Here is a 14,988-nt window from a genome sequence, read left to right as displayed (position 1 = left end):
ATGATCTACTTCAAACGAAAAATTTTTGGGTTTAACTGTATTATAAATTTTTTTTTTTTTTTTTGAAAAATCAAAGTTATGAGAGCGAGCCATATTCTAATTTTGTTTTGGAATAATATTATATATTTCAGCAAGTAAGCTGTGACTTAGCATTTAATTTTTTTTAGAATTAGTGTATTTTATCATAAAAAGCGACGTGTTTGTCGTTAAATATTTGTAAAAAGTCAGACATTTGGATAAGTATGTATAAGACGAAGTTTATCCAAACTGTGCACGGAGAAAAAAGACCACATACAATTAAGCGGATCCCACCTTAAATTAAGCAGATTTCTGCATGATTTTTTGCTAAGATCCTCTGATTGTAGATGGTAGATTGCTCTAAGCTCACTACATCCGAAATTTCTGAAGTGTAAAAAAAATACTATGAGTTAACGAAGGTACAATAAATTTTCATTGCAGATTTTTATTATTTTCAGCTCAATTTATTATTTTAGTATAACTTGGTACATAGTTCAAATAAGATTTCTATCGAGAAATGTATGTAAGTTGAGTTTTAGATATAGTTTAACAAAATTTGGGTCCAAGTGAGCTCTACTAGAACGAAACATCAGTTAGTATGGACTTAAGGAAAAAAAAGCTATATTAAGACCCGTTTGCTGAATCGAAACTTAAGCATTTAAGTTCTACATAAATCCTTATGTGACAGTTTACGCAGAGGAAAAAGTAAGGAATAAGAGTTTATGTTCAACATAAATAATTTAAGTTTCGGTTCAGCAAAGTATCTCTACTAACAAAAATATTTCAAAAATTTTGATCACATTTTAGAATCAAAAGTTTATATTGATTAGACTACCGGTTTTGTTTTAGTTGATAAAATTTTTTTTATTCAAGTCTGAAGTCAAGTTGAGGGAAAATGCTTTTACCACTTAAAAGATGGGAAATTGTCCCTCTCTCCCAAATTTTTTTCTTAAATAACCTTAATTTTTGAAAAAAAGTAGGTAAAATTTGTTTAAAAAATCTCAGTTTAAATTTTTTTAAACAATACGGCAAAAGTGGCAATTTTCAACCAATAGAGGTTAAAGTACTTTTAATTACCGACTTTTGCAAAAAAAAAGATCATCACGTGCTGTTCGGACCAGGTTCCTAATCTTGTAGTTGCTCCAGAAGAATCTTTTTAAAAGGTTCTGTACAAAGGTCATTTAAATCAAGCAAGATTGTTGATATTTTTTTAAATTTTGTTAACGCTTTTAAGTTGCAAAGTAGCTATAGCTCAAGGCATACAAATAAACAAACGTATTAATAAACCAATATTAAGTTTAAGAAAATTAATGAGGTATTTATTGAAAATTATTAAAATGCACTACAAACATTGAAAAGTAACTTCTAAAAAAGATTCAATAGTTTTCTGTGGTTCTCACATAGTTGACTCCAGATGGCATAGATACTTTATCGAAACCCTTGGGGAAAAGTTTGTTCGCTTCTTCATCGGAAACTGTTGGCAAAATCATTACCTTTGTTCCAGGCTAAAGTAAGAAAAAGAAAGGAGTTAGGTTTATTTTAGTCAAATATAAAAATATTTTTAATCTTACCGTCCAGTTGGCAGGAGTAGCAATGACCTTAAGCTTATCAGTCAACTGCAACGAGTCAATGCATCGTAATATTTCACTATTACAAAAACAAAAATATCAAAATTTACATTCACATTATTAATTTTTTTGTATAACTTACTCAACATTACGACCTGTTGACATTGGATAAAACATCGACAAACGCAATTTTTTGTCTGGACTAATGATGAACAGAGCACGAATGGTCTTTCCAATTTCTGGATCCTTCTTTTGTTCTTCATCAAGTAGACCAAATGAAACAGCCAAGTCACGGTTTGGATCGGCAATGATTGGGTATGGGAAGTCCCCGGGAATGTCCAAGCAGTATGATTTGATATCATTGACCCAATCAACATGAGAAGCCAACTGATCAACTGAATGAGCTAAAAGTTTGGTATTACGCTTGGCAAACTCATGTTGGTGGACAGCCATGCGACCAAGTTCGGTAGTGCACACAGGAGTAAAGTCAGCAGGATGCGAGAAAAACACACACCACCTGGAAAAAGGTAAGAATAAATTTAAATCATTTGAAATTCAATAAATTTTTAATTACAAAATATATATTACGTATACACCACAGTGTCCTAATTGTTTATCTTTTATATTTTAAGTTCCTAGTATTAATATGAAAAAGAACTAAAAAATATAAATTACACTTACGAGTCACCTAACCAATCGTAGAATTGAATTGGACCCTTTGTGGAATCAACCTTGAAATTTGGTACTGTTGCTCCTAGACGCATTTTGTTCAAAATTTATTTGGATAGATCTAAGTTGAATACAGTTTGATGCTTGAAACACCCGCAAAGACTCACACTGACTATTTGTAATGAAAAACAGAAGAACAGCCGGCTTTTATTTAGTTTTGCATTCTCAATATTATTGTTGCTGATATGTTGACTATCTTAAACTTAAAATATTTGATAAAATTTGAAGTGCCTGATTAAAATTTAATTAGCAAACGAGCTGCAAGAAACAAAATAAATTTAATAGATAAGATTATATAGAACGGAAGTAGTAGTACTATTGTTTTTTTTTTTAATTGAAGATTAGATCAGGAAGCAAACAACAATATCGTTAATAATCGGAAGTTTGATCACAACAAATTATATAACTTACTATTTCGTAAGTGACATCAAAATTACGGAATAAGTCCCAATTTATTCACTCTCTATTTGATTTAAAATCCCCATTAAAAATAAGAAAACAGTCAAAAAGTATAAGAATTCTAAAATTGGTGACTTTATATTTGATGGAATGTAAAAAAATGGGCCTAAATTTTGTAAGAAATTATTGTTAAACAAATATTTTTATAAAACATAAATCATATTTTTTTTTTAATTCTCTAAATTTATCAATTCCTGGCTGATTAAAATAATAAACTTTTACAGCCAAACTATGTATTGTCGTTATTTTGGTTTATAAGCATGGCCCTAAAGTAAGTAAAAGTTTGACAGCAATATTGAAGAAAAGGAGGATGGGCAAGTTTGTATGGAAGGTGGACGTTACGCGGCCAGGAATGAATTTGTTATTTTTTGATTAAGGTTTACAAATATTGTGCAGAAGTTTTATCCTTGTGACGTACTTCAACAACGGATAAAATGCATTTTTGCATTTAACACTTTATATAGATTATCTCAATGTTATAACTAAATTGTGTATTTTAAGTGCAAAATATGATACTCTGTCATTTTCCCTGAGTCTGAAGACCTTTATCTTGAATATCCAACCACTAGAATCCAAACTATAAACATTTAGTTTAGTTTGAATTGTTTGAAAACTTTCAAACAAAATCTTGAAGTGGTTATCTTAAAAATATTATATTATGAGTTCCATTGGTCGTATTTTCAAGACTAATGTCTTCAGACTCTGGGAAAATGACAGAGCATCATATTTTATATTCCCAATTATAATATGAATCAATTTGTCCTTTATACATTGAACAATGCATTAACAATACTAATACTGCATTATCTTGCATTCTAAACGCAATACAGCGAAACGTCCATAGTAAAAGTTTTTCCTAGGTTATAATTCTTTCATTTGATACTAATTTCATTGATGGCCGCTCAACTTCCAAAATGCCCATTCTCCTTTTCAAGAATTGTTAATGCATTAGTATTCACAATTTGTTTTTATTTCTTTGTTTTTTGAACCTCCGTCTACGGCCGTGACTGAAAAAGATTACTGCCAAACTTTTTGCGTTGACATACTGTGGTGCATATTTAGATTAGGTACTTACACACTTGAATTTCGGTTATACCAAAACTGCCAAAATATGCTACCGGCTCTCGGTCTATGTATAAGCTTTTTAGTTTTTCAGTTACTTACCGTAGACAAGACAGTGATTAGAACTTCATATTGTTCATAACTCACCCAGATTTTTTTTTAAATTGTTGGATTTGTGTTTGAAGATATTCAAACTAGGGGTCTAAAGACTTATGGAAAGTAACCATCCATCATTAAATAAAAAACAAAAATACAATTCGATATGTTCTTCAAAATTTGTAGGAACATTTTTTTAATAATTTAAATTATATACTCTTAATCCAATACTGCGAAAAGTAAAAGTTATTCCTACTAAGTTAGGTATCATTTGATAACAATTTCATTAGAGGTCATGTAATCCAAATAGCCTATTGTTCTGTATTGCATTGCATCGTAGGTAATGACATTAGTAATGCGTTTAATTAAATCGTTAATAATGACACTTTTAAAGACTTTCTCTCAACCAAAATAATTTCAAGGTCATTAGCAATATATACAATTTAATTTTAAAATAATGAAAAAAAAAACTTCAAAACACTCATTTTGTCGCACATGAAATAATTAATCTTAATATGGCAATAGAAATATACACACACACAAATTTATTTAAGATTAAGATACAATTTTAACAATTGATAACCTGCACTTGGGTTTCAGTACCGGATTTGTGTTTTAAATGATTCTTGTCATTCTTAGGTATAAAGGAAGTTCTTTTAACTTAATAAAAATAAATTTTATAGACTTTTACAATACAATTTTTGGTAGACTTTTTCAAAAAAAAGTTCCACTTGTTTACTTCAAAACGATTTTCAGCCTGTCTTTTAGTACAAAATAGTACCGGTTTTTCCGGGACTGTCTCGTATTTCTATAGCTTGTCCCGTGTTTTTATTTAAGAAACCTGCGACGATTGTGTCCCGTATTTTGTTATTTGTCACGTAATTGTCCCGTATTTGTACATTCTCTGATTTTTGTATTTAAAATTATAAATACTTTGTACGGAAAACAAGAAAACATAGTTTTTGGAGATAAAAGTTTTTTTTTATTTTTCTGATGAAAGCATTATAGTTTTTAAAAATGTTCGTTAAATTTAAGTTCTTCTTGTGTTTGTCAGGTTGAAAAGCTAACATCAGAAAAACATTTTTGAATAATGAACAACATATGGACGAGTTAAAAACTCAGTTAAAATTCACAATTTTACAATAATTTAAAATAAAATAAAAATGTTACAAAAATTTGCTCTCATGATTTTCATTAAAAAAATATTTGTTTAATAGTTATAACGGTATCTTTTATAGAAACATTTTCTTGATTTCAAAGAAAATGTCCCCATAGTACGTTTAAGAAACCTCGATATCAAAATTATGAAAAATTAAGAAAACTTACCTATTTAATTATTTTTGAAAAATCAATGTTTTCAAAACGATCCAATGAACTTTTTGTTTGTAAATTAATTATTTTTTAAGGACAGCATAACAAATTTTTGTTCTAGATTTTTTTTTTAATAAAACCTTTTGCTGTAAAAAACGGCTTCAACGATTTTAATTTTAATTTTTTTATTTTTTTATCAGAAATAATAAAAGGTTGTATTACTTCTTTTAATTGTCAAAACCTTTTAACCTTTGTCCCGAGTTTCGCTCCCAGAAATATGGTCACTATAACTACAGCTCAAAAAATCTTATGACCCTGATCTGTTCTCATTAAGTTGATAGTTTTTTAAAGCGACTGCCTTAATTCATATTTTGCGACCAGCTGATTGTGACCCGTGCCTTAATTTATTTTTCTCTACCCTAAGCGCCCCCGTCTACTAGGGCCTCTATATTTAATTTTCTTGAACAAACAACCTCATTCTAGAACTAATCAAAACTTCTAGACAAGCAGTAAACAAGTAACAAAAAACACTTCAAAACTTAGTCACAAATTGTCGTCGTCTCTATCGCATTAATATTGCAAATACATATCTCGAATCTTATCACATCGGGTGGGGAATGAATAAAAGCTTACTGTCGTCCCACTGAGCTCTTCAATCAGTCGTTGTGAGCGATCGTGTGTGCATTATTTTTATTTAAAAAAAATAAAACAAAGTTACTAAACAAAATGCGTCTAGGAGCAACAGTACCAAATTTTAAAGTTGATTCGACCAAGGGGCCAATCCAATTTTATGATTGGTTGGGTGACTCGTAAGTGATTGGATGACTTTGATTTATTGTGAACTCAATTTAAGTGATTGATTGTGGCTTACATTATAGATATTTTAATCTTTTTATTCACTTGACATTCAGATGCAGTTGAAGTGCAAGATCAACTTGTTAATTTTGTTTTTTTTTTTTGTTTTTCCAATCTAATTTTTATTTTTATTAAGACTGCGTGATGTAATTTTTGTATACATTTTAAATTGATGTTACCGCAAAATGTATAAATTGCATTTTGCATTCATTGTGCGAAAGAATTTTGTTTCATTGAATCTTCAAGCTATAACTACACTACATAGTGAGTAGACAAGCCCTCATTTAGTTGCGTTTTTTTTTATAAAACTGAGTATAATAAGAAGCTATAGTGAGTCGAAGTGTTTATTAATGTTAAATAAATGATGTTGTTTTTTTAAACAAATACAATCACACTTACGTCAATCAACTTGATATTTTCAAGTATGAATACAAATTTGCAACTTTTATTATAAAATGAAAAAAGTGGGCGTAATTGAGCTGATAAACTCAATTTTAATTCGACTTTTGTCGAATGTATGTAAAGTCTTCTTGTTTTTCAAGTTCTAGAATGGGCCTGAAATTTGTGTCTAATATTTTGGTATCTTTGATTACTTGGTTAAAATTCTTTTTGATAGAAGATAGTCATAGTGATAGATATGATAGAAAATTCCACAAGAAAACTTTAACAAAAAAAAAAAAAAAACTTTGAACATGTTGCCAAAGGGTTATCTTAAAAACGATTCATATCAAATTTAATCTATTGAAGTATTATTAGTTTTAAAAATGTATAAACAAAAATCCTACTATAGATATCAATAATTCTTTTAAGATTTTGTTTACTAATAGGTGTTTAAATATTTAATCTAAAGTGTGGTTGAAAGTCAGAAACACAACGATTCACGATTGGAATATCCTAAAAATAAAATTATTTTAGCTTATCAGCAAAAAAACCGTGTTTGCAATTTAACGCATGTTTAAAGTAATACTTCTTTTGCTTGTTTTGAAAATAAATGTTTCCCTGTGATCAAAATATTTTGATATTCTTGAAAAAACCAGTGCCATTTTTCTTAATTTTTTTTTTTATTATAATTTCATTGCATCAAATATATTAAATTTTCTATAGTTTATTTTAATGGGTTTTTTTTTATATATAGGGGAAGTGGGGACAAGACCGCCCCACAGTGTGGGATTTCGCGAATTTAGCGGAATTTAATTCGAAAAATGACTTGTCTTGTTTGATGCCAAAACCGGTTTTTCTTAAAGCTAATAGATTGTAGAAAGTGATAACAAAAGCATTGATAGGTGGGAATCATGTAAACAAAAATAAATAGCTTCGAAGTTGCAGTTGGCGATTTTTTTCTGTTTATTTGGTGAAAGAGATTACTTTGCTCTTAATTTTTTCTCGTGCGTTTGGTGTGCGTTTTAATAAAAGTTTTATTTTTTATATTTTCTAAATATCAAGGTATAATTATTTAAGTAATTTTTTATTTCACAGGGTGTTTTACATTTTTGTGTTGGTGATTGAAGTTAAAAAAATGTGTTTTTTTTCGATTTTTGTACCTTTGTTAGAGCAAAACTTTAGTTATTCCGCGTTATTCCGCTTAGAGACAATATTCAATGCAAAGCTTGATTTATTATCTATCACGAATCACTAAAATTTGACACCCTAATTTTGTTATGATATATTTTTTTTTTTTTTTCTAAATGACCATCAAAAAAAAAAAAATGATGGCATACCGTAAAAATCGAATAACTTTTTGGTATTTTGTTAGAAGAAGAATGTTATAGAATTAGAAACTTTTTTTATTTCACAGGGTGTTCAAAAAATTTGTGAATTTGATTTTAAAATAGTTCCAATAAAAATACAGGGTGTTCAAATTCAAAGTTAACAGTAAGAAAAAAAAATTAAGTTATTTTAAAAATTAAAAACGAAAACTATCAATTAATAAAAAAAAAGTATTACATCTGATAAAAGGTGTTCCAATTATAATAATAAAAATAAATAAATTAAAAAAAAAAAAACAATTAACGCGTATTTTTCACAAAATTTGATATTTGATACTTTGAAAATCGGTATTAAAATTAATTTTACTTGTTATAAGTGCTGTGTTTTGTTATTGTGTGTATATGTACTGTGGAGTATTAATTTTCGTCTTTTTATAATGTGGTATGTTATTTGAATAATTAGCAAACTATCCTTTTAATTTAACAAAATATTTCGGTATTATATAATTTAAAGAATGTCTTTCCAAATAACAAAGAAGGACATATTTGATGTTTGGGTCTCAAAAATAAAAATTAAGCGCTTTGAGGCAGTTATGTCATTTGTTTTAAATGTTTTTGGTAACATAACGTTTTCTGCGGAAGCAGTTAAATCATTAAAGGCGTTTGTGAGGACAACTTGTTTTAAGTTAGATCAGTTATGGTCAAAAAACAGGAACCATGAAAGCTTTGAATGCAAAAATGCTTCCTGGCTCAGTGGCTATTTAGTAATACCACAGCAAATATTTTACGAAATTCCTTCCCCTTCGAATTCTGCAAGTGTGGGTAGATCTAGAAAATCATTTAATGAGTACTGTGAAAAAATGAAGGAGAAGAAAGTACAAGGCCTCTTAGACTCATTTAGCTTTGAAGAAATTTCAACTGCATATGAAATTAGTTTGCGAAAAAGTGGAAAGAGGAATTAGTAAGGGTGAAATTGTTTACATTAAAAACAAAACATATAGTAAAAACAATTAAATAAATTCAAATTGGCTTTTTATTTTACAAGAATAACACGATTGGTAAAAACAAATTGTCTATTCCAGTTAAACTGATTTTTTTTCGACAGGAAGTTTACGGTTCTTTTAATTATTGATATCCTTGATGATGTATGGCAGAAAAATTTCGTGACAGAACACTTACCAATTTAAAAAAAAAACATTGATTGTGCATAAATAAAGCTACATAATTTAAAACATCCTTTCAAATAGTATCTTGTACGTTTTAGTAGCCTTTTAGAGAATAGTTTCTTTAGTTCATAAACAACGTCATTGACATATCGGTTTGCAAAAAACCTAGTCAATTCTGACAATAATTAACTTTTTTCTTTATTTTATTCATATTTGTCATAAAATTAAACAATAAATCATTCCTCAAAAGTTTTTTTTTTGTAAATTATGATTTTCAAAAAAAAAAGTACTTTTTGGTGAAAATAACCTGTCACTTCAAAGCTCATTTTACAAAAACTTAAATAAAATATCAGCAAAATGTGAATTACATTTGATTGTATACACATATTCAATGAACTAATCACAAAAAAAACTACAACAAAATTTAAAATGCAAGCGTTATTAATTTTATTCCGCTAAATTCGCGAATTCCCACACTGTGCGCCCCTTTAGTGTTTAACTGTCTTAAAAACCAATAAAAAACACCTTTTAATTAAATAAAGTTTTTATTTATTATATTTATTATTTTTCGTAGAAACTCTCATCATTATTAAAAAAATTATTAAAAAAAAAAACAAAAAATACTGAACAAATGATAATACGGCGGTCTTACCCCCACATGGGGGTAAGACCGCTCTATTAAATTTTGCTTTTAGAAATACCGTTTCATTTATTTTAAATGTTATCAATTTGCATAATAACACACGTACGCTATATTTGTATTTGTTCTCACTCCAGCACAAGCTTTGTGGTACCATTTGGTACACATTTTGCAGTAATCCATCGATTTTTTGGATTGGATCTAGAAAACAGTTGAAGGCAGAAGATACAAATACTGTCTGCACCATCCTCTTCTAGAACGGGAAAAGTTAAAAACTTGGTTTTTATTATTGTTAAAAATACTACTGTCTTTTCACATGAACGATGACAATTTGATGAAAAATCAATTACCGTAACTTTTCGGCGTCTCAATCGAACTTGCTCAAACTTACAAACGTGATCGATCATACCATTAGGCACCTATTTTATATATTGCAAGTGTTGAAAATTTTACTTTTTTTCATACAACATAGTACAAAAACTGTCTTGCCCCCACTTCCCTTACTTTATTTTGTAATGTAAGTTTAAATGTAAAATATCTATAAACCATTTTTAAAAACTGTGCTTCCTTAAAGAATTTTATATTTCTTATTGTATAGCAAATTTGATTAATTAATAGAAATACAATTTTAGGAAATGCCACATACGATCAAAATCTTTTGATCATTTCGAAATCTCATATTCTACCTATATCAAAGTACTTTCATACTTCTTAAAGTATTTTTTATGAATTTGATTAGGTACTTACTTTAAGGGAATTTGGTTTTTTAATTTTTTTTAAATTTATTTTTAACTAACCTCTTAACTTTAATGAACATTTTAAGACCTGTTGCGTATCGAAACACTCAAAATTGGTCAAGTTACAGGAATATTTCGACAGAAAGATTGAGCTAAAAAATAATAATATTCCGGAACCTAGTTTTGGATTTATTAATAAAAAAAAGTGTATTTTTCGGTCTGCCAGTAAGGTCAGGTACCTTATATTAAGAAAAAAGGTAAAAGATTTTCAAAACAATTATAATATAACTCCCCATCTTGTCCACTGAATTAGTTATTAGTTCTATAAAAAAAAAATAAGTACAAAATACTAAAGTGTCCCCCTTTAAACCGCTAGATACAAAATATGTATTCAAGGTTGAATCTGACATAACAATGTTCAAAATTCATATAGCTAATAACGATATGTAAACATTTCCTTTTATATAAAGACAAACTAGCACGTAGGAAGACGTTTTTCTCATTCAAATTCTATTTGGCGATGCAGGTAGTGTTTATTCAAAGTACTTAGATTGCTTGCTAATTCAATTTCTGAAATGACTTCGTTAAGTATTTGAGAATTATTTAAACACTTTGGATAAAATACACTAATATCCACTACACTTATTAGACAGTCGAGATGCTTAATCGAATCCATTTTGTTACTTGCAATGTTTTAAGAAACGTGTTTTGATAATGGGTGGAGAAAAAAAAACAGAAAAGATTATAAATATTAAGCTTTTGGTCCACGACTAATTTGCACAAACAATTATGATGCCTATATATATCTATCTATGTGCTTCATGATACTCCTTTTGATATTTGGGACAACGTGGTGTATACGCACTATTTTTTTTATAACATACATTCATTAAAATTTATCGATTTAATATAAAAAAAATTTCCATTTTGTTTACCCCTTTTGCAGATGGTGTGTATTTTTCTCGCATCCTGCTGACTTCACACCTGTGTGTACTACAGAGCTTGGTCGCATGGCTGTCCACCAACATGAGTTTGCCAAGCGTAATACCAAACTTTTAGCTCATTCAGTTGATCAGTTGGCTTCTCATGTTGATTGGGTCAATGACATAAAGTCATATTGCTTGGACATTCCCGGGGACTTCCCATACCCAATCATTGCCGATCCAAACCGTGACCTGGCTGTTTCATTTGGTCTACTTGATGAAGAACAAAAGAAGGATCCAGAAATTGGAAAGACCATTCGTGCTCTGTTCATCATTAGTCCAGACAAGAAATTGCGTTTGTCGATGTTTTACCCAATGTCAACGGGTCGCAATGTTGAGTAAGTTGAGAATATAAAAGTGTTTAAAATAGGATATAAAACATATTTTATTTTTTTTTTGTTTAGTGAAATTCTTCGATGCATTGACTCATTGCAATTGACCGATAGGCTCAAGGTCGTTGCTACTCCTGCCAACTGGACCGTAAGTTTTTTATATGCTTGGTAAAATAAGATTTAACTTATTTGTTTTATTTAATTTTAATTAGCCTGGAACAAAAGTAATGATTTTGCCAACAGTTACTGATGAAGAAGCAAACAAACTTTTCCCTAAGGGATTCGATAAGGTATCGATGCCATCTGGAGTGAACTACGTTCGAACAACTGAAAATTACTAATTTATATTAAATAATTTCTTTTTTATAACCAATTTACAATGATTACAATAAAATATTTAAATTTATTAAATTTGCATTTCATTCAATTTGTGCATTCTTCTTCTTTAAAAAATAATTTGTTGTTTTTTTTTTGCTGTAAGAACTGCGAGAGCGTATTTGACAAAACGAGAAACAAGGCAAAAATCGACGGTTGGCACGAGGAAACCACTTTTTTTTACTTCTCTATAAATCGTAATGTTCGTTTTAAATTAAAACATCTTAAATTTTTTTTTTTTGTTATGAAACCAAAATATTCTCAGTTTTGTAGTTTTGCAAAAAGTTATCAAAAAACAAACACCGACTTCCAGGGATCGAAACTCATAATATTACGGTTTTCCCATGGATGGCTTTGTCAGAACGGGACTAAATTAAAATGGGACCACACTGTAGGCACCAGATACAAAAAGAATTATGAAAATCAATTTACCCAGTCGAAAATTATGAGGTCTTTGGAAGTGTGTTGCAAAAATAAGTTTAAGAAGAATAAAAACGTGGTGTTTTTGTATTAAAAAATATTAAAACTGTAACGTCGATGTATGTAGAATGTAGATTCATTTTAATTAATGCGTTTCAGCCTTGTGTATGCTAAAAGTTTATTTAAGAATTTCAGCCGAGGCTGTTCGCAGATTCAGCTCGAAAATTACATATTCATTTACAGCCAGGGTCGGACTGGCGCATAGGGGCCTGCCACGCCACAGCTCCACGGAACTAAAAAAAAATACCTACATTAGATACCAAAAAAATTTAAATTTTTGTTTTGGCTCGGAAAAGAAAAGTACCTATACTTTTATAAAGATTTTTGGTGCTTATAAACCTAATTTTTTTGGTGCTTATAACCCTAAATTTTTATTTTTATAACACATCTTTCTTTTGACGTTTCAAATTTTAAAAAATACATCTTAAAATAGATTTATGTTTTATTACTACCTATATATTATTTTAATTAAATCGAGATTTGCTAGATTCGAGTCAATTACTAAGGGCCCGTGAGTTTTAGACTTATAGACAAAAGAATTAATTAAAATATTAATTTAAGAAAAAAAAAAGGTTTATGAGACTTGTTCTTTCCTTTTAAAAAATTTTTTTTATTTCCAAAAGTTCTGAATTTTAGTTCAGATTGTTTGCATTCATTCAGAAATTCAGAGTTTTTTTTTTTTTAACTGGAAACATTCGCTCTCATTTTCCTTATGAATATAATTGGTGAAAAAAAAAACATGTTGCAAGTATCCAAAAAGATACAATTTTATTTATTTTGGGGCCGCTGTGTGGAAAAGCTCACAAAAGATCGCCTGTGATTTTGGAATAAAACAAAATTTAAGTTTGTATTTAAAAAAACCCATTTAATTTGTACAGGGGTCCAATAATGTTAGGTACAAGCAAGACCGGAGGACAAGTACGATCTGCGTACTAGACTTTAAGCTATAATTATATTCGAGTTCAACGAGAAACTATTAACGAAAATTTGCGGAGAATTATGCCGATTTTTCACGAAACAAGCCGACTTTTCACAAGAGTAATACTTGAATCTAACCGTGAGGCCACTGAAGCCTAGTACGCAGATCGGGAAAAATTTTATTTCTTATACATACAAATTTTGTCTTGAATTTTTTTTTCTAAGCAGTACCCAGTTCACGCGCAAAATTTAAATATTTGGAGCCGCTGTAAAGAAAAAGTCTCCACTTATTTTTACGCGGTCAAATAATGTTCGAAGCATTTCTGCTGGCAAAATTGTGACAAGAAAAATAAAATAAAACGAAATTGAAAAAAATTCAAACAAAATTAATAAAATACTTGAAAAGTGAGACGAAATAAATAAAACTCAGAATCAAATAATGTAAAAAATTCAATTTAATTTGAAAGAAAAAAATTTTGTGAATTTATAGAATTTACTTGATTTCTTCAACTTCAAAATTAAAATTGTAGAGATAAAATTTGTTTTTTCCCAATATGCGAATATGGCCGTTAATCTACTTCGGTAAATGACGGATTTGGGTTCACTTACCCAAAATCTAAGATTTTCACCTACCCTAAATCCGAGATTTAGAATAAATTTCTAGATTTATTTTAAATCTACTTAGCTTAATCTCGGATTTACGTTAGGTAGAAACGTAGGATAAGTATTATACTATGTTTCCACCTACGCTAAATCCGAGTTTTAGCTAAGTAGATTTAGAATAAATCTCGAGATTTATTTTAAATCTACTTCGCTAAAGCCTGGTACGCTGCTCGCGCTAAATTTTAGCTCCCATACAAATTATCGAAAATTTTTAGCCGAGATAAAATGGATCCCATACAAGTTATCGATAACTTGTATGGAAATTTTATCTCAGCTAAAATTTAGCGCGAGCAGCGTACCAGGCTTAAATCTCAGATTTGGGTTCAGCTACCCTAAATCTAAGATTTTAACCTACTTTCAATCCGAGATTTAGAATAAAACTCGAGATTTATGCTAAATCTACTTAGCTGAATCTCGGATTTAGGGTAGGTGGAAACGTAGTATTACCTGTATGTAGTAGGTACTTGCGCTTATGTCAGTTCCGCGTTTAGCCTGGTACGCTGTTCGCGCTAAATTTTAGCCGAGATAAAATGCCTATACAAGTTATCGATAGTTTATGGGATTCATTTTAGCTCAGATAATATCTTTCGATAATTTGTATGGGAGCTAAAATTTAGCGCGAGCTGCGTACCAGGCTTTTAGGGAAAACAAAACATTTGTTTTTGTTTTCAATGCAAACAATTTTCAACGACTGCATTTTTTTTTTCAGTTTTAGGCCCAATTTATTGACTCTCCATTAAACTTAAATCGCCATTAAAAAAGGGAATTTTAAAATTAAAAACCAAATTCGTTTAATTCAGTCTCTTTTAAGAATTTCTTTGAAGTTTGGAATCATTAACTAATTGAGCATCAAATTTAAAAGTCGTTTTAGTTAAAACACCAAATTCGGC

At 29.3% G+C, this 14,988-nt stretch overlaps 2 protein-coding genes across 3 annotated transcripts in view; one reads left to right on the top strand and one right to left on the bottom strand.

Annotated features, from left to right (window-relative positions):
• Window positions 1-1,296: 1,296 nt before the first annotated feature.
• On the bottom strand, window positions 1,297-2,392 carry LOC129906791 (peroxiredoxin-6-like). The gene is made up of 4 exons (XM_055982717.1): window positions 2,268-2,392; window positions 1,729-2,103; window positions 1,590-1,665; window positions 1,297-1,523 (listed from the first exon to the last, which is right to left on the bottom strand). The coding sequence occupies exons 1-4, from the start codon at window positions 2,348-2,350 to the stop codon at window positions 1,395-1,397; spliced, it is 663 nt and encodes a 220-aa protein (XP_055838692.1). The 5' UTR covers window positions 2,351-2,392; the 3' UTR covers window positions 1,297-1,394.
• Window positions 2,393-5,861: 3,469 nt separating this feature from the next.
• LOC129906790 (peroxiredoxin-6-like) overlaps window positions 5,862-14,988 on the top strand; it is a 261,543-nt gene continuing 252,416 nt past the window's right edge. Inside the window, exons 1-4 of one of the 2 annotated variants that reach the window (XM_055982716.1) lie at window positions 5,862-6,052; window positions 11,294-11,668; window positions 11,735-11,810; window positions 11,875-12,019. In XM_055982716.1, the coding sequence (XP_055838691.1) occupies window positions 5,970-6,052; window positions 11,294-11,668; window positions 11,735-11,810; window positions 11,875-12,003 (663 nt within the window). In that variant the 5' untranslated portion in view covers window positions 5,862-5,969 and the 3' untranslated portion in view covers window positions 12,004-12,019. Of the gene's footprint in view, window positions 6,053-11,293; window positions 11,669-11,734; window positions 11,811-11,874; window positions 12,053-14,988 lie in introns of those variants that run through there. The other variant, XM_055982715.1, reaches the window with a different exon arrangement.

This window comes from Episyrphus balteatus, chromosome 1 (genome assembly GCF_945859705.1).
Source record: "Episyrphus balteatus chromosome 1, idEpiBalt1.1, whole genome shotgun sequence".
Classification (NCBI taxonomy): Eukaryota; Metazoa; Arthropoda; class Insecta; order Diptera; family Syrphidae; genus Episyrphus; species Episyrphus balteatus.
This window is presented reverse-complemented; position numbering and strand designations above follow the sequence as displayed.